At 43.7% G+C, this 26,282-nt stretch overlaps 2 protein-coding genes and 1 pseudogene across 2 annotated transcripts; all 3 read right to left on the bottom strand.

Annotated features, from left to right (window-relative positions):
- Window positions 1-3,656: 3,656 nt before the first annotated feature.
- On the bottom strand, window positions 3,657-6,533 carry LOC141050676 (E3 ubiquitin/ISG15 ligase TRIM25-like). Its single transcript, XM_073547275.1, has one exon. It carries the CDS (start codon window positions 5,979-5,981, stop codon window positions 4,446-4,448), a length of 1,536 nt encoding a protein of 511 aa, XP_073403376.1. The 5' UTR covers window positions 5,982-6,533; the 3' UTR covers window positions 3,657-4,445.
- A 2,958-nt stretch (window positions 6,534-9,491) lies between these two features.
- LOC141050675 (E3 ubiquitin/ISG15 ligase TRIM25-like) lies at window positions 9,492-13,099 on the bottom strand. The gene has a single exon (XM_073547274.1). The coding sequence runs from the start codon at window positions 13,097-13,099 to the stop codon at window positions 11,537-11,539; it is 1,563 nt and encodes a 520-aa protein (XP_073403375.1). The 3' UTR covers window positions 9,492-11,536.
- A 3,906-nt stretch (window positions 13,100-17,005) lies between these two features.
- Window positions 17,006-23,299, bottom strand: LOC141050674 (E3 ubiquitin/ISG15 ligase TRIM25-like; annotated as a pseudogene).
- Window positions 23,300-26,282: the final 2,983 nt, after the last annotated feature.

Here is a 26,282-nt window from a genome sequence, read left to right as displayed (position 1 = left end):
GCATACCAGGATAGGGGGTGAGGTGACCATGCATACCAGGATAGGGGGTGAGGGGACCATACATACCAGGATAGGGAGGTGAGGGGACCATACATACCAGGATAGGGAGGTGAGGGAACCATGCATGCCAGGATAGGGGGTGAGGGGACCATACATACCAGGATAGGGGAGTGAGAGGACCATGCATACCAGGATAGGGAGGTGAGGGGACCATGCATACCAGGATAGGGGAGTGAGAGGACCATGCATACCAGGATAGGGGGGTGAGGGGACCTTGCATACCACGAAAGGGGGGTGAGGGGACCATGCATACCACGAAAGGGGGGTGAGGGGACCATGCGTATTAGGATAGGGGGGTGAGGGGACCATGCATACCAGGATTGGGGGGTGAGGGGACCATGCATACCAGGATAGGGGGTGAGGGGACCATGCATACCAGGATTGTGGGGTGAGGGGACCATACATACCAGGATAGGGGAGTGAGAGGACCATGCATACCAGGATAGGGGGGTGAGGGGACCATACATACCAGGATAGGGATGAGGGTGGCAGCACATACCAGGATGGGAGACCATATACTGTACCAATAAAAATGCTCACCACCCGGGCGTAGAGCGGGTTCATAGCTAGTATATATATATTCTTGCATTTTCTTGTGCCTTTGCCCTTTTTTATCTGAGCTTTTTGCAGATGTGAAGCCGCGTTTTTAATGTGTTTTTCTTATACTACAGCAAAACTTTGGTTCTACGTTAAAAATACAACTGTGATTTTTACATGTATTTTTTCAGGCTCCTTATAAAGAAAAAAAATACCAAGACTGCAGAGTTCAGCAGAATCTTCAGACCACAGCGGGCAGTTTACCTGAAATCACATTCATTTTGGTTAAACAGTTAGGCTTCTTTCACACATCCGGCTTTGTGTCTCCGGCGCCGGGCGGCGAAAAGCCGAAGGGGCGGATCCGTGATGTGCCGGAGACACTGGATGCCTGCGTGGCCAGATACGGTGGCGCCCACATTTAAAAGAGCAGCGCGAGACTCACAGTCTCCGCGCATGCGCTGTGAGAAAAACCGGTCCGGCGCTGTCAAAAAAACGTTGCAGCGAATGTTTTTTGCAGACGCCGGACGGCTACTTCTTGTCGTATACGGCAAAAACCGGATGCACCGCATACCCATCCGGCACGGTGCGGCGACAATACAACTCTATGGGACAAAACCGGATCCGGTTGATCCAAATTTTGCCGCATCGTGCCGGATTCAAAAAGCCGGATGTGTGAAAGCAGCCTTACCGTAAATGCAGCAGATTTTCTGCACAGAAAAACACAGCAGAACACAACGCAGCATTTACACCAGGTGTGAACACGACCTAACTGTGCATGAGAACTGCTGCCCGCTGTGTCTACGTGATCTGTGCGGTTTTTGTGTTTTTATTACTGTGGAGCCTGAAAAATGCAAGAAAAAAATGCAATTATTTTATGGGAAGAAAAAAAAAGTCTCTGACTTTTATTTTGCCCCTAGAATACAGGGACATAGAAATGAGCTGGTCTATACTATATTAACCCCTTCACGACCAGAGGTATTTCCATTTTTGCGTTTTTGTTTTTCGTTCCTCTTCTTCCCAAAGCCATAACTTTTTTTTTTTTTATTTTTCCGTCAATATGGCCGTCTGAGGGTTTGTTGTTTTTTTTTTCAGGACGAGTTGTACTTTTGAATGACACCATTGGTTTTACCATGTCGTCTACTGGAAAATGGGGGGAAAAAAAATTTCAAGTGCAGTGAAATTGCAAAAAGTGCAATTCCACACTTGTTTTTTTGTTTTCACCATGCTTACTAAATGCCAGAACTGCCATTATGATTCTCCAGGTCATTACGAGTTCACAGACACCAAACTTGTCCAGGTTCTTTTTTAAGTGATGAAAAAAAAATCCAAAATTTGTTAAAAAAACAAAAAAAAAGCGTTTTCCGAGACGTGTATCGTCTCCATTTTTCGCGATCTCGGGTTGGGTGAGGGCTTATTTTGTGCGGGCAGAGCTGACATTTTCATTGATACTATTTTGTTGCAGAGACGATCTTTTGATCGCCCGTTATTGCATTTTAATGCAATGCTGCAGTGACCAAAAAAAAAGGAATTCTGGCGTTTTGACTTTTTTTTCTAACGATCAGGTTAATTCTTTTTTTATATTGATAGATTGTGGATTTCATGTCGGGTTTTCCTTGCCACCAATGTACCAAAACAGCAAAAACAAACAACTGATGGCATTGTGGAAACTATCACCCCTTACGGGATTCATCTTTTCGGTATTGTGACCTTTTTGAACATACAGGAGCGTCTCAAAAGTTTGTCACATTGTGAATCAAAAATGACAAATTTTTCCACAAAAATTATACTTTATCCTACAAATTTTTCTTTTTCCCAAAGGGTAATAAGAGAACATCAAAACCAAGAGACGTGGCAAGCTCATCAAAGGTGTCCGCCTTCTGCAAGACAATGCACCAGTTCACAACTCACATGTTACCCAAATGGAAGCATGCTCATGTGGCTGTGAAATTCTACAGAATCCCCCTTATTCACCCGACCTTGCACCATCAGACGTCCACATTTTTTGGACAATTAAGTTAGTTTTTAAAGGGAAAGCATTTTCCAGATGATGAGACTCAGATTTCCGAAGTCACAACATGGCTTTTGGAGCAACCTGTTGACAAGAGAGGTGTTTACAGTTGCTTAAAAAGATGGGAGAAGTACATGTCCCTAGGTGGCACCTATATAGAGAAGGACTAATGACTCTGCCAAGTTTCATTGCTGTCAATCCACAGGAAGTGGGTCAGGGGAAATCTTTAATGAACGCCCCTCGTACATAAACTGTACGCACACACACATACATGTACATATACAAACAAACACATACTAATCTGTGACATCAGGTGATTAGATGAGCTGTGGAGCAGGTCGACCTCGTAGTTCTGAGATCAGCTAGAGGGCTGCAGAACCCACTGTGAGGGATGGAGACACAGCAGAGGACTGATATCAGCCCTCTGCTGCAACTGTGCTGTCCGCTGCCGTGAGCCTCCTCCCCCGACCTCTTCTCTGTGAGGAGATGCTGCTGGGAATAGAACAGTGGAGGGAACAGAAGACACAACATAAGTCCTGATCTTCCTCCATTATTGTCCCCTGTGTGCTGTGAGGGCCCCCTGACTACAGGTGAATACTCACCATTGGGACGCGCCATGCAGGAGGACAGACACAGCAGCCAGTGAGCGCTCTCATCAGTCTGGTGGGGAAAGCATTCATTGGCCAGTGTCTCTCCCTGCATGACATGCCCCCTTTTTGAAATCCTGCACTCTGCGTGCTGCTCTCTCCCCAGCTCTGGGTAGTTGCATGATTACGGAAGGGAGTGAAAGGGGCCCAATGCTGCCTGACACAGAGCAACTCTCACTCCCGCCTATAATCTTGGCTCAGTGGCCCCATAGTTACTGCATCCTCCACCTTGGGGCCCCGATGCAGTTGCATCAGCGGTATGTTCGCCCTTGCCTGGAGAAGCCTTTTAGTTGGGTTCTCCCCTTTGCAGTAATGCTGTACATGTTGATAACTGTGGTTTGCGCAGGTTTTACTGCATTGATTCACAAACCCGAAAATAAGAAATGTGCGAGGACTAAAGTAGATATGAATAAACACGATCAACAATCTTTATTGAATAATTTTTTTAAAAGAGAACAAATGTCCAACATAAAAAGCATAAACATTAATGGTGGGCGAGCCAATAAAAAAGAATTACCCCAAAAGATGGAAACAATGCGAGGTGACATCTGAATGCAAAGATGTAGAAAGCTTGTCACATAATAAGTAATGGACAATGAATCCAAATTTAAAATCGAGGTATAGAAATAAGAATTAAGGTGCGAACAGTATTAGGGTCCCATACAATAAGTAGCATAAACGGCAAATAGTGTACATAATAATGAGGACATGTTCAGGCTCACCCCCCAGACGCGCGTTTCATCAACCAGACCCCTGATGAAGCAATGGTGAAACATGCGTCCGTTTTTTAGTGGGTGAGCCTGACAGTGTATTAGGCCTCTCAGTCTTACACTGCTCCTGCTCTCAGTACCTTATTGACAGCAGGGTGTCAGCTATGATATACAGCGAACACCCAGCTCTGATTGAGCCAACAATAATTATGCCGTACATGTACAGAGGTTTTCTGACAGGGGTTCGTGATTAAGAATTATCACTTTTAGGCCAATTTACCCATTAATATTTCAATTTTCCTCCATTATTGATTTTGCATCTTAGTTCCAAGGTAGACAAACCAATCCAATAGGAACAATCCCCCCATGACTCCGCCATATACATTGTATTATTAGAGGGTCCCGCTGATAACTCACTATATACAGATGGGTCCATGTGACAAGGAATAATGTCATTATAATGTGACGAGGACGACATCGGCCTCAGCTTCTTATTGTAACAGAGGCTCCAACCTCCAGACTGAAGACAACATGTAGGGGTTCAGTGAAGGAGGCGGTGAAGGTGTGTAAGTGTCTGATGGGGTCACACAGCTCATAGAAGGACAGACGCCCGGCCTCATAGTCTAAGAAGACCCCAAGTGTTGGACATGTTGGCTTTACACTGAGAGGTAATATATTGGAGTTGTGCCATACATTATATTCTTCATTATACATATCCAAACTCCAAGATTTATCATTATATCCAACACCAGACTTATCTCCTTTCCTTTCTATATTGGAATAGGACAATCCAACACTACATTCTCCTTTCTGGTCCCACTCTACCTCCCAGTAATGTCGTCCTGAGGAGAGGCCACATCTGCTTAACACCTGGGAGCAATCCACAAATCTCCCTGGTGATTCTGACCTCTCCTGTTTGTTATCTGAACCCATTGCTGTTTTCAGATCTTCTGATACCTTCACACATTCATGAGCAGTGTCCACATCCAGCAATATATCGGGGACATGGACCCCGAGCTCTGATGTTACATTGGTGACAATATCCCTCATAGACCGGTGTAAGGTCAGTGAGATCAGAACCTCATCCAGATCCTCCTCAGAACTGACCTCTCCACCATCTCCAAGACTACATACTGTGATGTCACTTTCTTGTAAGAGTCTTATTGGGTCGGTGACACGACACATCTCCTCCACGTGACACATCTTCCTGGACAGCTCATCCTCCTCTATTTTCAGCTTCTGGATCAGATCAGATATCTGGGACACAATCTTCTCCTCCTGCCTGGAGACCTCACTCAGCACTTTCTTTTCTGCCATTTCCACTTGCTTCTTAATGTCCATAAATATCTTACTGATGTTCTTCCTCTTATTGGAGGCTTTCTCCTGGATCTTCCTCTTATCATCCTGCAGATACTGGACTTCTTTCTGAATATCTTCTTTTTCTGCATTTAGTTTGTTCGGATATTCCTTCATTTTCTTTCTTTTCTTCTCAGAAGCCACATCTAGAAGTTCCACCAGGTGTCCTTGGTGTTCTCCAATTAAACAGCAAGACACACACAGACAAGCCGCGTCCTGCAGGCAGTAATACTCCAGAACCTTCTTGTGGAGGGAACATTTTTTGTTGTCAAAAGATCTTGTGGGATCTATTAATATGTGATCCATTGTCTTGTTGTGGGCTGTCAGGTGGTCGCTACAGAAAGTATTCTCACACTGCAGACAGGATTTCACAGCCGGGACAGAAGACTTTGTACAGTAAGCACAGAAGGTCCTGGTCTCCTCCATATCAGGCTGAGAAGATGAGAAACGCTCCACTCTATTCCTCAGCTTCCGTTTCTTTTCCGGGGCTGGACGCACCCGATATTCTACTCTGCAGACAGGACAGGAATACCCTCCAGCCGCCTCCTGGGCATCCAGCACACTCACAATACAGGAACAGCAGAAGTTGTGTCCACATCTCAGGGATACGGGATCTGTATAGAGGCTCAGGCAGATGGAGCAATTCAAGTCAGAAGACGCCATTGTAGTGGGAAAGAGCAGGAACCAGACGCTAAAAGTTTCTTTCCATAAGAAGGGTGGTTGAATTTGAGAATAATTAACCCCTCAGCTTCATGGTTGTGATCACTGCTGTTCCATACTTAGGAAGAAAGGACTTAATGATCAGCCATGAGGATCTGGTGTAGGATTAGGAGTTGGAGTGACTCCACCTGGTCATCAAGAGAATCCACCACCAGTTTGTGGAAGGAGAAGTAAGCAGAAAACTCATGAAACTTTACTTCATACAAAGAAAAGTTTTTGCAAATCTTGAGTTGAGTAAAGTAAAATTGATCTGCACCTTTTCCTATCAGACTGAAATAAACAGTCGGAGTCCAACAGACGACTCCATATGTGCCTGATGAAGGACTCATCTTTAGGTCTCATTCTGACGTCCATGAAATCATAAACCGTTGTCCATCGGTGGTTTTGTTCCGATTTTCATCAGTGTCTTATTAGTGATTTTCTCATATGATTAGGAAGATTCTCTTATTTATTAGGCCTCGTTCACACGGTCAGTATTTTACACCGGAATTTGTAGCCAAAACCAGGAGTGGGTGATAAATCCAGAAGTGGTGACGACGAGTTTCTATTTTACTTTTCCTCTGATTGTTCCTCTCCTGATTTTGACTACAAATACTGATGTAAAATACTGACCAAATACTGAACGTGTGAACGTGGCCTTATTACAATGTTAGGCCTCATTCACATGTCAGTATTTCATCAGTGTTTTGTTTTGTTTTTTTTAAAGAGCCGTTTTGCGAAATATTCTGTAACGTTCTGTAAGGCTGTGTTCACATGTCGCTTAAATGCCGCATTTTTTTCTGCACATTTCCTGCAATAACCATACCAAACTTCACAATAACAATCTTCTCTGATTATTACATTGTTGCTGCGTTTTTTTTTTCCTTTTTCCTTCTTTTGGTCGTTTTTGGTGCAGATGTGAAGCCGCGTTTTTAATGTTTTTTTTTTTTTTAATACTTCAGAAAAACTTTCATTCTGCTTTAAATAAAACACAACTGTGTTTTTTTTCAGGCTCTTAATTAGGAAAAAGCCCCAATACCGCAGAGTTCAGCAGCGTCTTTAGATCACAGCGGGCACGAGTTTACATGAAATCACATCCACTTTGCTTGGACAGTTAAACGCAGCAGATTTTCTGCACACAAAAAAGTAGCAGCATAAAAACGCAGCATTTACACCATGTGTGAACACGACCTAACGGTGTAAACAAAATGGATGTGAATTCATGAGAACTGCTGCCCGCTGTGTCTAAAGACGCTGCTGAACTGTGCGATTTCGGTGTTTTTTTTTTTTTTTATCTGTGGAGCCTGAAAAAATGCAAAGAAAAACACGCAGTTGCTCTTTTAAATGCAGAATCTAATATTTAAAAAACGCAGCTTCAAATCTGCACCACAAATGTATCAAATAGACAGGAAAAGGCATAAAAAATGCAGCAAAAACATAAAAATCAGAAAAGATTGTTATTGCGTTATGTGGTGCGGAACCTGCAGAAAACACGCAGCGTTTACACTGTGTGTGAATACGGCTTCAGTGTTACATTAATACTAATTTCTGGGTTTAATTAAGAAAATATCAATGACACCATTTACCGATCACCGTAAATAATCCGATCGCCGTATTGAACAGATTGTTACAATTACAAGAACACCAAATATGTCTGTTATTTGAGGATGTGATGTTTATTTTTTAAAAAGCGCAGTAAAAAATTTATTATTGTAAATGTTCTTCATTATTTTTTAGTAGTTTTAAAGGAAGAAAAAATATCTGATTTTTTTTATTTTTTTATTTTACCCCTAGAATACATTGAAATAAGTACATAGAAATGCACTGATAAATAGAGATGTAGCTCTATGTACCAGTACAATCTGCCTGTAATGAAGAAGAAGACCAGTCACACTGAAGGAGAGAAAATTATTTACTTGGTATTGCTGGCAGTGGAATATGTAGAAATCACAATGCCCCATGCAAATGTTCACATTGGGCCACCCCACACTCCTCAAAAAGAGATATTGATATTTTTTACTGAAATGGGTACATATTTTGTAAGACTTCTACCATGGTCTGTTATACACATGATGGCCTCTCCTAACTCTGCTGTGCAGGTTGTGATTAGATGGTTGTGATACTTTTGGCTCCATGTTCCACAGTTATACTGCCCTGCTGTGCTTGCTTGTCATCTGAGTCTGAAGAAGGGCTTGAACCCTTTAACCAATAATACTTTTGGGATTTTTAATAAACTAATGTTTCTTATTACATCACTGGAATTTTCATTATAATCTTATTTTTGGATGCACAGTCCATATATATGGAGACTAAGGCATTTTACTTTTTGGTCACCTCAATTATGAAAATTGGACATTGTTCCAAAAAGAACAAATATCTTCTTAGACTTTGTCATAAATCCCTCGGAGATATTCTCTTCCTTTCTCCTGTTCTATGGAGAAACCATTGGCATCCATAGACATTACGATTTATGAGAGCAGCAAATGGCTGCAGGTCCTTATGGCACTCACTAAACCTACAGAGAGATCCTGGACCAATGACCGATAGGTGAACTCTATAATTGTGAAATCTTTACTCCCTCACATGTGGAAGATGTCTCGGGGACGAGTGTGCCATTTAGTATCTAGATCTTGTGGTCTGTACAGGCCAGAATAAATAATAGTAAGCATTACAGCTCCTTCAATATCATCGCTAATCGAGACGAGGTTCAGCAGTCAAAGATCATGTCTCTGAAATAAAGATCTAGAGCAGATCAATAAGATGTGCAATGTTTCAAAGACCCATTTAGACGCAGACATGCTCACTGCCAAGTCACATATTTTTTTTTTCCCTTCATCAGGGGACTATCACTTGGGAGTGCATGGTGCTTCTCCACCTTGGATGTTCAAACTGACCTACAGGTTTCTTCCAGTTTACATGATACCAAGAGAATTGCTGAAGATCAGACAAGTCCAGGTCACAGTAGCAGCCGTCATGCTGCTCTAGCCTATTATTCCTGACAACTTATTTAGATGATTTGATGTTTTTTTTCTGGAGACTTTCCCCCCCTCCCTGCAGAACTAATGTCTAAAGGCACTCAACTATGCCAGGACCAGAAGAGATTTGGGCCGCGGGGTACTCGGTACCGGGCCGGTATCAGTGGGATGTGTCACAGCAGCGGTAACCCGGACCGTGGCCCTGGGCGCCCAAGTAATGGGGGAATTGAAATGGTGGTGGAATGTAGTTAAATGAATAGTTTGTGACACCACCTGTGGTGTTCGGCAAGTGAAATGTTAGGCCGACGCTGCATGCAGATCCTCTGGGGCTAATGGTGTGGTTGCAGCTAAGATGGTGAAGCTCCCCACAGGTGGAGCTGTAGTCCCAGGGCAGTGTAGATGTGGAATTAGAGGAGAGGCACAAGCTGTGTAGAAGCTGGGACCCAGATGTAGCGGTGCTGGGTGCGTTGGCGCAAGAATGAATGGAGGACACCAGGGCTTGTAGTTCCAAAGCTTTACTCACAATCTGTAGTACACACAGGTGCCTGCCTCCGTGCCGTGTCCTCCGGGTCAGGGACTCAGTCAACCTCCAGGCAAGATGGAATGCTCCCTTCCAACGCTCCGCCAACATGTACCTTTCTGAACGTCTCCTCTATAGCGCCTTTAAGTGTGAAGTACTCCCAGTACTGAGTTACACTGGAGTGCCTCCTGACTGATGTTCCCAAGAACTCTACTTGTACGGCAGACAGCTGTAGCCTGCTTCAGGGACTCCTTACTCCTGAGTCCCGGCTCACTATCCGAGTTGCTGTTGTGCCCCAAGTCTTAGATGGGAGTAGTGCATTTACAGCCCACTACTCCACCGGTGTCTGCTGCAGAACCATTAGTGTCCATACAACCTCGGGGACCGAGCCCCGGCCTTGCGCTTAGAACTTCTAGGCAGGGTTCTTCCCCTAACCCACGTCCTCTCTGTTCCTTTTTACTCCTACGTTCCGTACTAGTCTTTCCTTCTTATGGAAGATCAGGTTTCAGTTCAATGTCTTTCTCCTTCTTTCCTTTCCCGTGCCAGAAGACCCGGGTCACTCAGGTCTGCTGCAGCACCTCCTTCCTCCATCCCTCTCTCAGGGATCTTCTTTCCTCACTCCTCTCTGAGCGGCTTCCTCTCTCAGACTGACCTACTGACTGACTCACTGAAATTCTAAACCTTCCCGCTCTTTTATGGATTCTCAACTCCACCCGCCTCCCAGCACGTTTAGTGTTCCAAGCAGGGAGCCACCAAAGGTGCTCTGCTACTCTCTAAGCAAGGAGCCGCAATGTGGTTTTGCTGAACTACTCTGCTGTGTGGAGTGCGAGTGTTGGAGCGTGGTCAGGAGCCTCCAACTTACCTGGATGGTGGGGCACCACACCTCAGGAGGAGGTGCAGTACCTCTGTGGTGACTGAGCCTCAGGGGCGCCACAGATTCATCTTCCCAGCCTGAAGGTTGACCAGTCCTTATAATAATCTAGAGGGGTCTCTGATGAAGTCATGAAGTTCTTGTCACAGTCCAGGAGTGAACCCGCCAATAAGACTCTCAGCAGGACTGAATGGATCTAATAGGTTTATATCACACTAGAGAAGTAAATAATGGAAATCCACAGTTTATCAATGTTATAGTCCTTCCTGAAGGAAGCATTTCGGAGGCCTGAGTTCATCCATCTTAAAGGGAACCTGCCATCAGGACTTCATATCCTAAACTAATGGCAGATATGTAAAGGTGATATAATTTGGATGAAATATTGACCTTTCTCGAAGAAATCCATTTTTCTGCTGTAGTGAAATCCCTAGTTGAAATCTGAATGCTAATGAGCTGCAAGTGCAGTGGGGTTGGATGTTGCACTTGCAGCTTTCCTGACTCTCTCCCTTTTCCCCACCTGATGACGCTTGCCTCTGACTGACAGGCGGCGGACAGTGACCAGGGAAAGAAGCAGGAAAATTGCAAGTGCAACATCCAACCCTCCTGCACTTACAGCTCCGGATGCAGCTACAGTAGAACACAATGATGGGACACGAGGCGTCGGCTCCCTGCTGCACCATTCAGCCTGTGCCTCTGATTCCTATGTTGTCATCGCCTGCTGCGCAGAGTCTCAGTCCACACTGGGCACCGACCAGAGCAGAGCATCAAGTGAACGAGGCAAGGGGAGGATTTTATTTTCTATTTTGCTACTCATTGTATGTGGGCCGCACAGTAAGGTATCATACTGTCTATGGGCCATCACCATGACATATCCCAGCTATATACCAGCACTTTATCAGATAGGATTAACCTTTTACGGAATAAAAATTATCAGTCTCAGGATAATTCATCCAATAATATTTACAAATTGCTCAATCATTGATTCTGCATCTGATCAATGAGGAAGGCAAAATAATCCAATTGGTAAAATCCCCCAATGACTCCGCCATATACATTGTATTATTAGAGGGTCCCGCTGATAACTCACTATATACAGATGTGTCCATGTGACAAGGAATAATGTAATTATAAGGTGATGTGGACGACATCGGCCTCAGCTTCTTATTTTGACAGAGGCCTTATCATACAAATGGAAGACAACATGAAGGGGTTCACTAAAGGAGGCAGTGAAGGTGTGTAAGTGTCTGATGGGGTCACACAGCTCATAGACGGACAGACGCCCGGCCTCATAGTCTAAAAAGACCCCAAGTTTTGGACATGTTGGCTTTACATTGAGAATTAATCCTAGGGAGTTGTGATATACTCCATATTGACCATCATACATGTACAAAGACCAAGATTTATCATTATATACAATACCAGACTGTCCTCCATCCCTTTCTATACTGGGATAGGACAATCCGATGCCACATATTCCTATCTGGTCCCACACTACCTCCCAGTAATGTCGCCCTGAAGAGAGGCCAGGTCTACTTAACACCTGGGGAAATGTCACAAATCTTCCTGGTGATTCTGGTTTCTCCTGTTCTTCTGATTCTGTTGCTATTTTCAAATCTTCTGATATCTTAACCCTTCTATGAGCAGTGTCCACATTCAGCAATATGTCTGGGACATGGATCCCGAGCTCTAATGTTACATTGGTAACAATATCCCTCATAGATCGGTATAAGATCAGTGAGATCAGAACCTCATCCAGATCCTCCTCAGTACCGACCTCTCCACCATCTCCTCCTGTGTCCTCATCTCCTCCATGACTACTTACTGTAATGTCACTTTCTTGTAAGAGTCTTACTGGGTCGGTGACACGACACATCTCCTCCATATGACGCATCTTCCTGGACAGCTCGTTGTTCTGTATTTCCAGCTTCCTGATCAGATCAGATATCTGGGACACAATCTTCTCCTCCTGCCTCGAGACCTCGCTCAGCGCTTTCTTTTCTGCTATTTCCAGTTTCTCCTTAATGTCCATAAATATCTTACTGATGTTCTTCCTCTTATCGGAGGCTTTCTCCTGGATCTTCCTCTTATGTTCCTGCAGATGCTTAACTCTTGTTTGGATTTGTGTTTTTTGTGGGTTTAGATCATCCAAAAATTTCTCCAGTTTCTCCTTTGTCGTCTCTGAAGCCATGTCCAGTAGTTCCACGTCATGTCCCTTGTGGTCTCCAGCCACCCAGCAGGACTCGCAGATACAGACGATGTCTATAGGACAGTAGTATTTCAGGATCTCATTGTGTGTGGAGCATTTTTGACCCTTAAATGTCAGGGTAGGTTCAAGTAGATTGTGATTCATCGACTTGTTATCGTCTGCGAGATGTTCCTCACACACAGAGGTCTCACATTGCAAACATGTCCTTACAGCCGGGGTAGGAGAATCACAGTAAGTATTGTAGATCCTGGTCTTCTCCATATCAGGCTGAGTAGATGAGAAACGCTCCACTATATTCTCCAGCTTCCGGTTCTTCTCCAGGGCCGGACGCTCCGGATATTCTGCTCTGCAGTCAGGACAGGAATACCCTCCAGCCGCCTCCTGGGCATCCAGCACACTCACAATACACGAGCGGCAGAAGTTGTGTCCACATCTCAGGGATACGGGATCTGTATAGAGGCTCAGGCAGATGGAGCAGTTCAGCTCCTCCCTCAGCTCCGCAGACGCCATTGTAGTGGGAAAGAGCAGGAACCTAAAGCTAAATATTTTCCTTGCGTAAGAAGGGCGGAGAGTTCTATGAATAAACTTTTAACCCTACAGATCAGAGTTTATGTTTATTGCTGATTTATGCTCAGGAAGAAAATAATTAACCAAATCAGGTATCGGATTGCAAACTTAGTTGTAGATTATTGTACTGACGGTTGGCTCGTTCCTGAAGAACATGGACGCGTCATTCTACTCCTGACATAAAGCTTTTTCTTATGTAATGTTTTGTACGGGCACAATCCTCACTTTTCTTTCTTTGTACTATTGATGTCATCTCTCTCTCATTTTCGCTGCTGGTTTCAATAATTGTTGGAGCAATAAAATCCAGCTCACTGTGGATGGCACCCTGAGGGTGCTCGGAGATTGGAAAGGCGTTGGAAGACCACAAAGTAGAAAGATCCAGCTCAACGAATCATGAATACTTTATTCACATAAAGTGCTCAAAGAAGACGTACAAAGTCACAGCGTGAGTTACATGACGCGCGGCATCGATGTGATTCAGGTGGCTGTGCACCTTTAACTTTCTACTCTGTGGTCATTAATTGTTGCTTGATTATACAAGAAAACTAGCGTCCAGGGGAAGTGTTATCTCTCCGTCTAGTGCTCTCCAAGAAAACGATTTTCGGCTCTATTTCTTAATTTATAGATCTGTATATAATCCACATACATTTTTTTTCCATCCTTTTTCCCTGCAATAAAGAGTCATGTTGGCTCAGTGGTTAGTACTTTTGCTTTGCAATGCTGGGGCCATGGGCTCAAATCCCACCAAGGAAACATCTGGCAGAAGTTTGTATGCTCACCCCGTATTTGTGTGGGTTTACTTCAGGTTCTTCTATTTCCACCCACAATTTAAGGACATAATTATAGAAAATGTAGATTGTGATCCCAATGGGGACAATGATGATGATGTCTGTAAAGTGCTGTGGAATTAATGGCGCTATATATGCACAATAAATAAATTAAAAGCAGATATACTGCTGAAACGAGCTCCATATACTGTATGTCTGTCACATCTCCTCTGGGGTGTCTGCTTCTGTCACCAGGTGCTACTGGTGATATAGGAGATGTAGGAACCAGAAACTGGGCAGTGCAGGCTCTGTTCTGCCACTGAGTAGGTCGGCTGGGATTTATAGTTTCACCCAGTCTGGCAGTATGAGAGTGTGTGCTGTCTAACTGACGTTATTGAGCAGAGGGTTGGACATGATGACCCTGGAAGTCCTGCCCAACGCTAACATTCTGGGATTCTACAATTCTTTGATCAACTTCCTGCTTTGGGGAATTGGAAAGCAACACACCCTATTAAAGCTCCCAGTGTATTACTAGAAGCTGATCCACAGAAAGAGATTACATATACCTCCTAAGGCTACTTTCCCACAATGAGTTTTTGAATTGCAGATTTTCTGAGCCCACATTTTTTCTGGCACATGATAACTGATCTGATCAACTGTCATATGCCCCTAACAGCCGTGGGTGGAATCGAATTCCACCCGTGGCTGTTAACAGATGATTATTTTTGCTACACATTGCAGGGCTGAAGCTCTACTATGTCTAGCACAGGTGATTGTATGATCGCAGCTTCAAGTCTCCCAAGGAAAATATTAAAGCCAGGAAAAAGTGTAACAAAATGTTTTTAACAATATTAAAAAAATATAAAAGTTCATATCACCCCCCCCTTTTGCCCCATTCAAAATAAAACAAATAAAAATCATAAATACACATTTGGTATCGCCGCATTCAGAATCACCAAATCTATAAAAATATAAAATAATCTGATCGGTAAATGGCGTAACGAGAAAAGTAAAAACACCAGAATTGCGTCGCCGCAGCAAGGCAATGAAATGCAATAACGGGCGATCAAAACATTGTATCTACACCAAAATTATATCAATAAAAACGTCAGCTCAGCAGCTCCTATCGCATGTATTTTTTTTTCCAGTTTTGACCAGGGCCTGTTTAATGACTAGTGTCTACTAATGCGTCTTCTGATTTTGTACCTTCTCTCCCCTCCTTGTTTTGACCCAGCTACCTGACCAATCCTTGAGTTACTATTTCCATACTTCAGTGCTCATTTAGCTGCACAATGCGACTGGCAGGACCAGCGGGCTCAAGTCATGTGACCTTGATGACATCATCACTGGTCCTTCAACACTTCAATGTTGCTGCCTGCTTATGATTGGTCAGTGTCATACAGGAGGCAGAAGTACAAGTATCAGGCTATTTCATTTGCATTCCGTGCTGATCCGGGGCAGGATATCCTTGGACCAGGTGAAAATTGTGCTCCAGTCTCCAAGTGCTGCAATAGGCCGCAACTACAAAAGTGCTCTCATTGGGGCAAGAGACCAATAAAGCTGTTCCTCAGGGTCTCGGGTGGAAATCAGCCCTACATGGAGCCGGATTCAATCCTGACTGGTGGAGCTCTGGATGGCAGCTTCCTCCAAGTTCAGCTTGTAGCCAGCACCCTACATAAAGCTGTATAATACAGAAGCTCTGCGGTGCATTATACCAGCAATCATTACTGGGACTAAGTAACAAAAGTTAAAAAAAAAATCCATATAAGAAATGCAAATCTCCCTTTTTCCACTTTTAATGCCTTTATTAACATAAAAAAAACTTTTGGTCTTTGTCCAGTTGATTCTTCTACTGTTATGTTTTTTTCTTTGTAGCGCTAACACATTGTCATCTATCGGTTATTTATGCGTCTTCTCCCCAAACATTTCTTCAGTATTGCTGATTGCAACGACCCCAATATGACCCCAGGTGCCTCCCCTCCCTCCAAAACCCCGTAGAACAAATAACGACACATCGGTGGATGGATGGCGGTCGGTCACAGCTTCACTGTAACATATATACACTATAACAATAAAAGGAAGCCACTAAAAACACAAGAATAGCAACCAAATGCCCTGCAGCATGTCAGCGGACAAGTCGGCCTACGTGGTCGAAACGTCCCGGTGCTTCCTTTCTTTAACTGAAACGGCCTTGAATTTCTATAATGAAATAACATTTATTAAAACACACAAAAAATGGGGCGCGCTCGTGGGGCGAGAGCACTTCCGGAACCCAAAAGGGAAGAGGAAGAGACTGGCACGCAGGGGGGCTTTTAAAACCACGAGCAAGGGGCTGTACTAGTCCCTCTGGCTATAATTGGCCACAGTGAAAGGTAACCAAACACTTATCCATAACAGAAAGGTAGGGAGGCCTCTGAATCGCACACTACCTGGGGGTTGGGGGAAGAGGGCACAGCAGACAGTGGCACTTGCCATAAACGGTGCACAATTATTTCCATATTTACAGCACTCACCCAGCTCCATCTATTGGTTACATCCTTCTGCAAAATGGCGCCTCTTTGTAAGCAGTAATGAATATTCCATCTTTACCCACATTCTCCACCTCTGTACCCTCAGATAAAGCCTGGGGCGAAACGCACTTTGGGTGTCCAAGGTGGATGCTGGTGTTCCTATCTCTATATCAGGATCTGGTCAGCAATTATACTCACTATACAGTAGCTTTTGCACATGGATCAATGATCTGTCGGGAAAAAATTGCAGCATGCACAACGTTGGTCTGATTTACCGACAAAACAAGTGCATATGAATGGCAGGGAGCAATTGTCCGCCTCGTAGTCGAGAATGTGGAGCTGCACACGGAGCCAGGTGCATTCATGATTTGTGCATGTGACTGGCCTGACATGTAGTACAGTTGTGTGAACCTGGCCGTAAGGAAACTTGTAGTGTAGAAGTTTAAAAACAAAATTTTGGGGTGCAGCGGTTCAATATAGCAACAACAATTTTTTTTAAAATGGTTTTTGTAAGAAAAAGTTCTTATTGAGAGAGCTGGAAGAGCCGAACAAAACTGGAGACGATCTTCTCGTTGAGCTGAGGTTGAAGTTTATTCAGGAGATACACGGCAAAACAGAACGGACAATCAGAGAAGTTGAAATATGCGGGCAAAAACAGGAATTCAGACGGGCAGAGATTTACTAGGAGATCTAGCGGTGATAAGGCTCTGTGCCCTGGCCATGGTGAGGCACAGTGGCATGATGGCGATGGAATGGCCCCGATCGACAGTAACAGGGGCTTCTTATACATTATGAGAACAAAGAAAGCTGCATCTTGCCGCAGAGGGCGTTTTACATGATAATTCTAAGGTGTTTACATGGTAATTCTAGAGAAACATGGTTTAGAACAGAGAATATAATGACATAATACGAAGACATTAATGTTTCTCCAAGCAACACTAAAACCCATAAGTCATTGGTATCTATGGCTACTGTCCTTAATCTTCAGGCTTGATCCATAAATTCATGCATTTGACATTTTAATGATTCTGTTCTTTCTTCCAAAACTATCACGTATACGCACATTGACCATATATTTGGTAACCTTATTCCCCTATTGATCCAATCTTCGTCTATGCACATATACTGAGGTTGGTAGGAGAAATGATCTCATTTTCCATCCTCCATTTAGTACATTTTATTAGCTCTTTTGTAAAAGTTGAATCTTCTCTAACTTTCGACAAGATGGCTGCCTGACTCATCATGGCCGCTCAATATATTATGGCTGACCATTCTCTTACAGTTTTATTATGCAAAAGTAATAATTTAAATAAAAATGTATAATTCATAATACCGCATCTATAGCAACTCTAAATATAAGTTAGATATAAAAATAATATAACATTGATATCACCACATCTGTAACTTTATCATATCCACAATATTTATCATTTACCACATATCCTAACGTTATCATGTTAATTATCCTGCTTTGTGAACACTGATAAAATAAAAAAACAATTACAGAATTGCTGCTATATATATTTTTTTTCCCCTAGATCAGGGTTTCCCACACTCCAGTCCTCACAGCCCCCAATATGTCATGTTCTCAGGATTTCCTTTGCATTCCCCTGGTGAAAGGCGTATCATCATGGCATCAGGAATTCCCTCACCTGTGCAATTCTATGGAAATCCTAAAAACGTGACATGTGGGGGCCTTGAAGAGATCGGGAAGGCCAGTGGAGTCAGGGGCTGCAGAGGGAAAGAGCGGGACGGCCAGTGGAGAGCAGGGCTGTGGAGGGAGAGAGCAGGATGGCCAGTGGAGAGCGGGGCTGCGGAGGGAGAGAGCGGGACTGCCAATGGAGTCAGGGGCTGCGGAGAGAGTGAGCGGGATGGCCAGTGGAGACAGGGGCTGCGGAGGGAAAGAGCGGGACGGCCAGTGGAGAGCGGGGCTGCGGAGGGAGAGAGAGGGACGGCCAGTGGAGAGTGGGGCTGCGGAGGGAGAGAGTGGGACAGCCAGTGGAGACAGGGGCTGCGGAGGGAGAGAGCAGGATGGCCAGTGGAGGCAGGGACTGCGGAGGGAGAGACCAGGACGGCCAGTGGAGACAGGGGCTGCAGAGGGAGAGAGCGGGGACGGTGGATGGAGAGCGGGGCTGCTTTGGGAGAATGCGGGATGGCGAGTGGAGAGCGGGGCTTTGGAGGGAGAGAGCGTGACGGCAGTTAGTTACTATACCCGGGCAATGCCGGGCTCTTCATCTAGTAATATAATAATAATATAGTAATATAATAATAATAATAATAATATAATACATTTCAAACCATCAAAATATGCCCCAAAAACTACAGCTTGACCCACATTTGATTTCCAAAATTGGGCCACTTCTGTGTGGTCTCCACTATACTAAGACCTTAAGTGTTGACAATCATTATAGAATTATTACTATTTGATATGATATATACAGTTTATATCTACAAATCTAGTCCATTGTAGGCACGACCTAAAGTGTGCAGGTTTTGTGTTGAACATCTCAGACAGTGGACAGAAGGTCAGAGAGCGTCTCAGCTTTGGTATTCCAATGTTCTGGTGAGAACTTCAAAACCATGTTGATGACTGCTACTTTGTCAAGATGAATATCATTGGATTTACAACAAAGACCAGAAATTCAATTGAGTAACCAAGTCTCCCTGCAGCTTTGGAAAGTTCACATAGGGATGAAATCTTTCCATGTGTCAGAAGAAGCTGATGATGATGTCTTTGTGGCATCGGGAGTTGGTGTTGGAACGTGCCAGACATTTATTAGAGTTGAATTCAATGACCCTTTACGGGATCTTGATCTACTAAAGTCATCAGCAGAGTATAAAGTTGAAGGAAAATTATCTGTTGGGTTTTTTGGGTCAACACAGCCATCTGAACTATTTCCTCCACAAATCTTGTCCACCACGACACTAACCCCTTTGCGTCCCTTCCTTTGATGCGGGCTCACACACCATGCCCACATCTTTCCCAGAGCTCCACCTGCGGATGTGAACCTGTTTAGTCTCGCTGTCAATCTCTGACAGTGACATTTAACATGTGCCGCCATGGGGCATATCATTCCACATGCTCATCGGAGCACCGGTGGCATGATCGCAGGGTGCCAATAAGTTGTCATGATAGTGGGTTGCCCTCCCAGGGCTGTGGGGTACTCGGTACCGGGCCGGTGTCAGGGGGAAATGTGTCACAGCAGCGGTGACCCGGTCCGTGGCCCTGGGCGCCCAAATCAATGGTGGTTTGTGATATAGCACTCCTCCTCAGACCCGTCCTCAGACTCTCCTGACTGACTGTCCTTCTCTCTCCTGACCTCCAGTCAGACTAACCTGTGATTCTAAACCTTCCCAACCTTTTATATGGATCTCAACTCCACCCACCTCCTAGCACATCCAGTGTTCCATGCAGGGAACCACCAGAGGTGCTCTGCTACTAAGCACTGAGCCGCAATGTGGTTGTGCAGAACTGCCCTGTTGTGTGGGGTGCGAGTGTTGGAGTGTGGAAAGGAGTTCCCACCTTACTTGGATGATGGTGGGGCACTACATCTTTAAGGAGCAAGGAAGGTGCAGTACCTCTGTGGCGACTGAGCCTCAGGGGCGCCACAATAGTGAGGGATCTGACCCTCATGCCTGTCATTATGAATCTCCTGTGAACGTCGGCCTAAAGCCGGCTTTCAAAGTAGATCGTGATTTTAGCTCTACATAGCAATGTTGTAGCTCTGCTATGTATACCACAACCAATCAGATGATGGCAGCTTTAAGTCCGCAAAGGGGACTATTAAATACAGTACAAATATAAAAAAAAAACAAGTTCAAATCATACACCCCCCTTTTGCCACATTAAAAATAAAACAAAAAAAATTCACATATTTGGTATCACTGCGTTCATAAAAGTCCAGTCTATCAAAATATAATCTAAATTAATCCGATTGGTAAACGGCATAACGAAAAAAAATCAAAACGACAAATGTACGTTTTTTGGTTGTTTTTTTTTTGTTCCACAACATTGCAATAAGAGGTGATCAACACAACATATCTAACCCAAAAAATATCAGTAAGTATATCAGTTCAGGCCCCAAAAAATAAATCCTATAGTATAATGAAAACCTGGCACTCAACTTAAATGCTTAAATGGAACAGTTTATTTGTAGTACCAAACAAAACGTTTCGTACTGTGTTCCACAGCGTCCAGGAGGACCAGGCTTGCGCTTTCCCTGCCAGACAGATAACTGCGCTCCAGCAGCACACTGACATTTGGCTTTACAGGGACATACAAAAAGCGCCCTCCAATCTAAGTACAGACAATCTTTGAGCATGTAACTGATGAAGGTCTGCACTGACCGAAACGTTTTGTTTGGTACTACAAATAAACTGTTCCATTTAAGCATTTAAGTTGAGTGCCAGGTTTTCATTATACTATATATGGTTTGGGAACCTACCTCGGCACCACCACAGTTGTGCACACGGTGTTTTTTCCAAAAAATAAATCCTAGCCCAGCCCCAGATCCCGAAAAATTAAAACGTTCCACGTCTCAGAAAATGGCAACAAAAGCAATTTTTTTTTTTTTACACATTTCTGATTTTCCCCCCACCGCTTAAATACAAAAAGAAATACACATGTTCAATATCTCAGCACTTGTACTGACCTGAAGAATCCGATCGCCAGGTCAGTTTTACCACTAAGCGGACATGATAAATAAAAATAAAAAAAACAATTGTGGAATTGCACTTTTTTTTGCAATTTCAACAGACCTGGAATTATTTTTCTGTTTTCCACTTCATTCTATATTATAATGAATGGTGTTATTTAAAAGTAAAACTCGTCCTGGAAAGAACAAGCCCTGATATAAAAAGTTATAAAAAAGTTATGACTCTGGCAAAAAGGGGAAGAAATGAAAAATGGCCAATTCATGCAATCCAAAATTCATCAGTCAAAAACTACATCTTGGCCACAAATTCTGGCCTTACCTTAAAAAACTACCAATTACCAATTTTTGGCTGCCCTTCTTATTCAATAGTAAACAGCCCCAGATTGGTGATTTTTCTAAATATCATATATTTATAAAAATGCTCAGAATGGTTCCAAATGCCTCAAAAAAGGCCGAACTTCCAGGATGTAGGGTCCCAGCATGCAGAGCGGGTTCCCACAACCCTCCGTTCAGTAACAACTTAGTAAAGTATGTGGTAGCGCTCATCTAGTGCAAAGGTCTTACTTGTGGGATCCTGCTCTGCATGCCTGGATCCCATAGCCCAGACGTTTGGGCTAGACTTTTGTTACATAGCTCTTTCGGGATCTTTAGGGATCTTTATTGAGTGTTACATGATATTCCAAAAAAATCACCAATCTGTAGATTAATTAAAGGGCAACCCCAGATTAGTGGTAGCTCCTGCTAACACATTGCTATATAGTAAGTGATATAACAGATTGCTGTGGGCTTCGTTAAACTCCGTTTAATACTCTAACAGAGGCTCCATCCTCCACATAGAAGACGACATGTAGGGGTTCAGTGAAGGAGGCGGTGAAGGTGTGTAAGTGTCTGACGGGGTCACACAGCTCATAGAAGGACAGACGCCCGGCTCATAGTCTAAGGAGACTCCAAGTGTTGAGCACTTCGGTTGTGCTTTGAGGATTAGGCTGAATGATTTATGAAGTACTTGACGTACTGCATCATACATATCCAAACACCAAGATTTATCATTAAATAAAATTCCAGATTCATCTCCTTCCCTTTCTATACTGGAATAGGACAATCCGATGATACATCTTCCTAACTGGTTCCACATTACCTCCCAGTAATGTCGTCCTGAGGACAGGAGACATCTGCTTAATACCTGGGAGTAAGTCAGAAATCTTCCTGGTGATTCTGGTCTCACCTGTTCCTTTTCTGATCTTGTTGCTGTTTTCAGATCTTCTGATATCTTCACCCTTCTATGAGCAGTGTCCACATCCAGCAATATGTCTGGGACATGGACCCCGAGCTCTGATGTTACATTGGTGACAATATCCCTCATAGATCGGTGTAAGGTCAGTGAGATCAGAACCTCATCCAGATCCTCCTCAGAACTGACCTCTCCACCATCTCCTCCTGTGTCCTCATCACCTTCATGACTACATAATATAATGTCACTTTCTTGTAAGAGTCTTATTGGGTCAGTGACACAACACATCTCCTCCATGAGACGCATCTTCCTGGACAGCTCGTCCTCCTGTATTTCCAGCTGCTTGATCAGATGAGATATTTGGGACACAATCTTCTCCTCCTGCCTGGAGACCTCGCTCAGCGATTTCTTTTCTGCGATTTCCAGATGCTTCTTAATGTCTATAAATATCTTACTGATGTTCTTCCTCTTATCGGAGGCTTTCTCCTGGATCTTCCTCTTATGATTCTTCAGATTCTGGATTGTTGTATGAATGTTTGCTTTTTGGGGGTTTAGTTCATCCAGATATTTTCTCAGTTTCTTCTTCTTCTTCTCAGAAGCTTTATTCAGATGTTCCACCTGGTGTCCTCGGTGCATGCCAAAGAGACAGCAAGACACACACAGACAAGCAGAGTCCTGCGGGCAGTAATACTCCAGAACCTTGTTGTGGAGGAAGCATCTCTTGTTGCCAAAAGAGCTGGTGGGTTCTACTAATATATGATCCATTGTCTTATTGTGGACAGTCAGGTGGTCATCACAAAAAGAATTCTCACACTGCAGACATGTCCTTACAGCCGGTACTGGAGACTTTGTACAGTAAGCACAGAAGGTCCTGGTCTCCTCCATATCAGGCTGAGTAGATGAGAAACGCTCCACTATATTCCCCAGCTTTTGGTTCTTCTCCAGGGTCGGATGCTCCGGATATTCTGCTCTGCAGTCAGGACAGGAATACCCTCCAGCCGCCTCCTGGGCATCCAGCACACTCACAATACACGAGCGGCAGAAGTTGTGTCCACATCTCAGGGATACGGGATCTGTATAGAGGCTCAGGCAGATGGAGCAGTTCAGCTCGTCCCTCAGCTCCGCAGATGCGATCATAGTGGGAAATAACAGGAACCGAAAGCTAAAAAATGTCTTTACATAACAGGGTGGAGTATTTGTACTGGAGAGTTAACCACTTCAACTCCAAGGGGGGCAGACAGAAGGCCGTTGTTTTTGCATGAGGATCACATCGCAGTGCATGGACTGGTCCGGCACCTCTCCTGACCTGAGCTTGACATCGTGATGTATTTCCATGCATCTGTCATATTCCTTTCGGAGAGCCGACGGTCAGTCCGAGGGTTACAATGCGATTCTCGCATGAGAAATACGGCTGTCTGTGTGCCCCCTAAGATTGTTTCTAGTAGAGATGAGGGAATCAATTTGATGCAAATTTAATTGTTACCAATTTTTAGGAATTCACTTTTCCCACTTGAACTCCTAAAATGGTTTTCTCGATTTTACACCTTTCAGAAGATTACATCAGCCAAACAAACATCCCATGACTTCCATAGCATTTGGGCTTTCCCATAATGCCTTGCAGTTATCACATCATATGGTATAGCACAGCCAATGATGAGGGGCTATCGTAGCCTGAATAAAAGCAGAAGCAGGAATTGCAGTCGCCATTTTGTAGGACCTCGAAGCTCACAGCTTAATCACATAGACATGTAGAGAAAGATAAAAGAGTGAAGAAAGTATACAGTTTGTTTATAGCTCAGCAAAAAATAAGATTAGGGTTTGAAGAAAAGAGAATAGTCATACATATTTTTTGGTGGAAATTTGGAGGATTTGAAGCCCCTTAGATTCATGCCGAATCACCAGGGAAAATTTAGCAAAGCTGGCAGATTTGTATTTCCAGTGACTTGCTCATCTCTAGTGTTTATTGCTGATTTTATTATAGTTCCTTAAACTTGTAATAATCTTTATGACTAATTGTTGGAAAATGTTGTAACTTCTTGAATAAGGCAAATCAATAACTTTAGGATTATGAGAATTCTGCCGGAGTCGGTCCCATCTCATATTTCCAGCTGTAGGTGGGTCACCAATGTCAACAGATGTTGGGACTTTTCATGCATTCCGCTGATTGAGGACCTCACCCCTTATTAAACACTGAGCTGTAGGATTGGTATAAGACACTGGTTAGTTGTTGTACGTGCTGCTCTTCAGCCTCTGTACTTCTCGGGGCGGTCATCAATCTTTCCGAGACCTGCCTTATTAAGCTCATAACACATTACGTAACTTGCTCTACTGATATTCCTGGTTGTGTAACCCCGGGTGACTGTGACGCATTGTTCTTTATCTTATCCTGTGGTTTGCCAATGTTGTAGGGATATTTAAATGGAGTTACAAATGTGTTTAGTTCAGGAGGAACATACTCCCCTCTCCTGTTCCTGTTCCCCCTGAACTCTGCCCCGTTACTCGATGCTCCACTTGTACATGTGGTGCATACATGCTGGCGCGCCTCCTGATGATGTCATCACGCTGCCACGTCACAGCAGAGGCGACGGGAGCTGCCCTGCTATTCTGAATCGTCGGCAACAGAGCTCTGTGCCGGGATATGTGCGCTGCATCGGTGGCGCATAAAACATTTTAACCCCTTAGTGACGGGGCCGAATTTTTGAAATCTGACCATTGTCGCTTTATGTGGTAATAACTCTAGAATGCTCCAACAAACCCCAATGATTTTGAGACTGTTTTTTCATGGCACATTGACATTTATGATAATGGTAAATTTAGGTCAATAGGTTTTATGTTTATTTATAAAAAAATAATCAGAAATTTGACAAAAATGTAAAAAAAATTTGCAATTTTCAAACGTTGAATGATTATCCCTTTAATCCAGATAGTCAGACCACAGAGAAACGTTAATAAATGACCTTTCCCACGTGTCTGCTTTACATCAGCACCATTAGTAACATGTTATTTTATTTTGTTAGCCTTTTAGGAGGTTTAAAATTGTAGCAGTCATTTTTCTTTTTTTCAAGGACATTTACAAAATTTAGATTTTTGAAGGACCTCTCCAGGTTTGAAGTGACTTTAGGGGTCCTAGATATTGGAAAACCTCCAAAAGTGATACCATTTTTAAAACTGCACCCCTCGACATATTGAAAAACTGCTGTCAGGTAGTTTATTAACCCTTCAGGTGCTGTTCAGGAATGAATGCAAAGTGACATAACAAGAATGAAAAAGTGTATTTTTACCTCGCTAACTTCTGAACAGGCCGCTATATCCGGCAGACTCTAAGGCCGCTATTTGGTTATGAATTGCCATGGCAAATATCAGGACCACACAATCATGATCTCAAGGTGCCAGTGGGGTTAAAGAAGAAGCCCCAATACTCTGCTAACCATTTATATGATGTAGTCACTATTGACAATAGCATCTGAGGGGTTAAATAGATTTGGACAGTGCCAACACCGATCGTGGCTGATGCAGCAAGTTGTCAGCTATAGTGGACAGCCGACAGCTGCTGGATTGTCACCTGTATGAGGATGCTATTCTCTTACATCTCAGGCCTGTAAAGAAAAGACGTATTGGCTGTCATTAAGGCTATGTGCACACTTGCAGAATTTCCGCGGCAATTCCGCCACTCCCTGCTGCGGGAAATACGCAAGAAATCCGCTTGCGTAATTCCCGCAAAAAAATAGCGTTTTCCCTTGTTGTTGGATGGGAGGGCACTCCTCTGAGTGACAGTTCTGGTCAGTCTCTTTGTGCTGAGCTTACAGTACTGTGACACATTAGCAGTCTGTCAGTGTAATTATTCTGGAGTCTACACTAATACCACTATATTAACATATAAGAATAACAGCGCCTTTGAAAAAGCAGTAATTAGGAGACTGATAACAGCAGCTCAGGAGCTAATATTACTCTATTAGCTCCTGA

The sequence above is a fragment of the Dendrobates tinctorius genome, unplaced genomic scaffold (genome assembly GCF_039654945.1).
Source record: "Dendrobates tinctorius isolate UK_male_01 unplaced genomic scaffold, ASM3965494v1 ptg000152l, whole genome shotgun sequence".
Classification (NCBI taxonomy): domain Eukaryota; kingdom Metazoa; phylum Chordata; class Amphibia; order Anura; family Dendrobatidae; genus Dendrobates; species Dendrobates tinctorius.
Note: the sequence above shows the minus strand (reverse complement) of the source record. Positions and strands in the feature narration are given on the sequence as shown.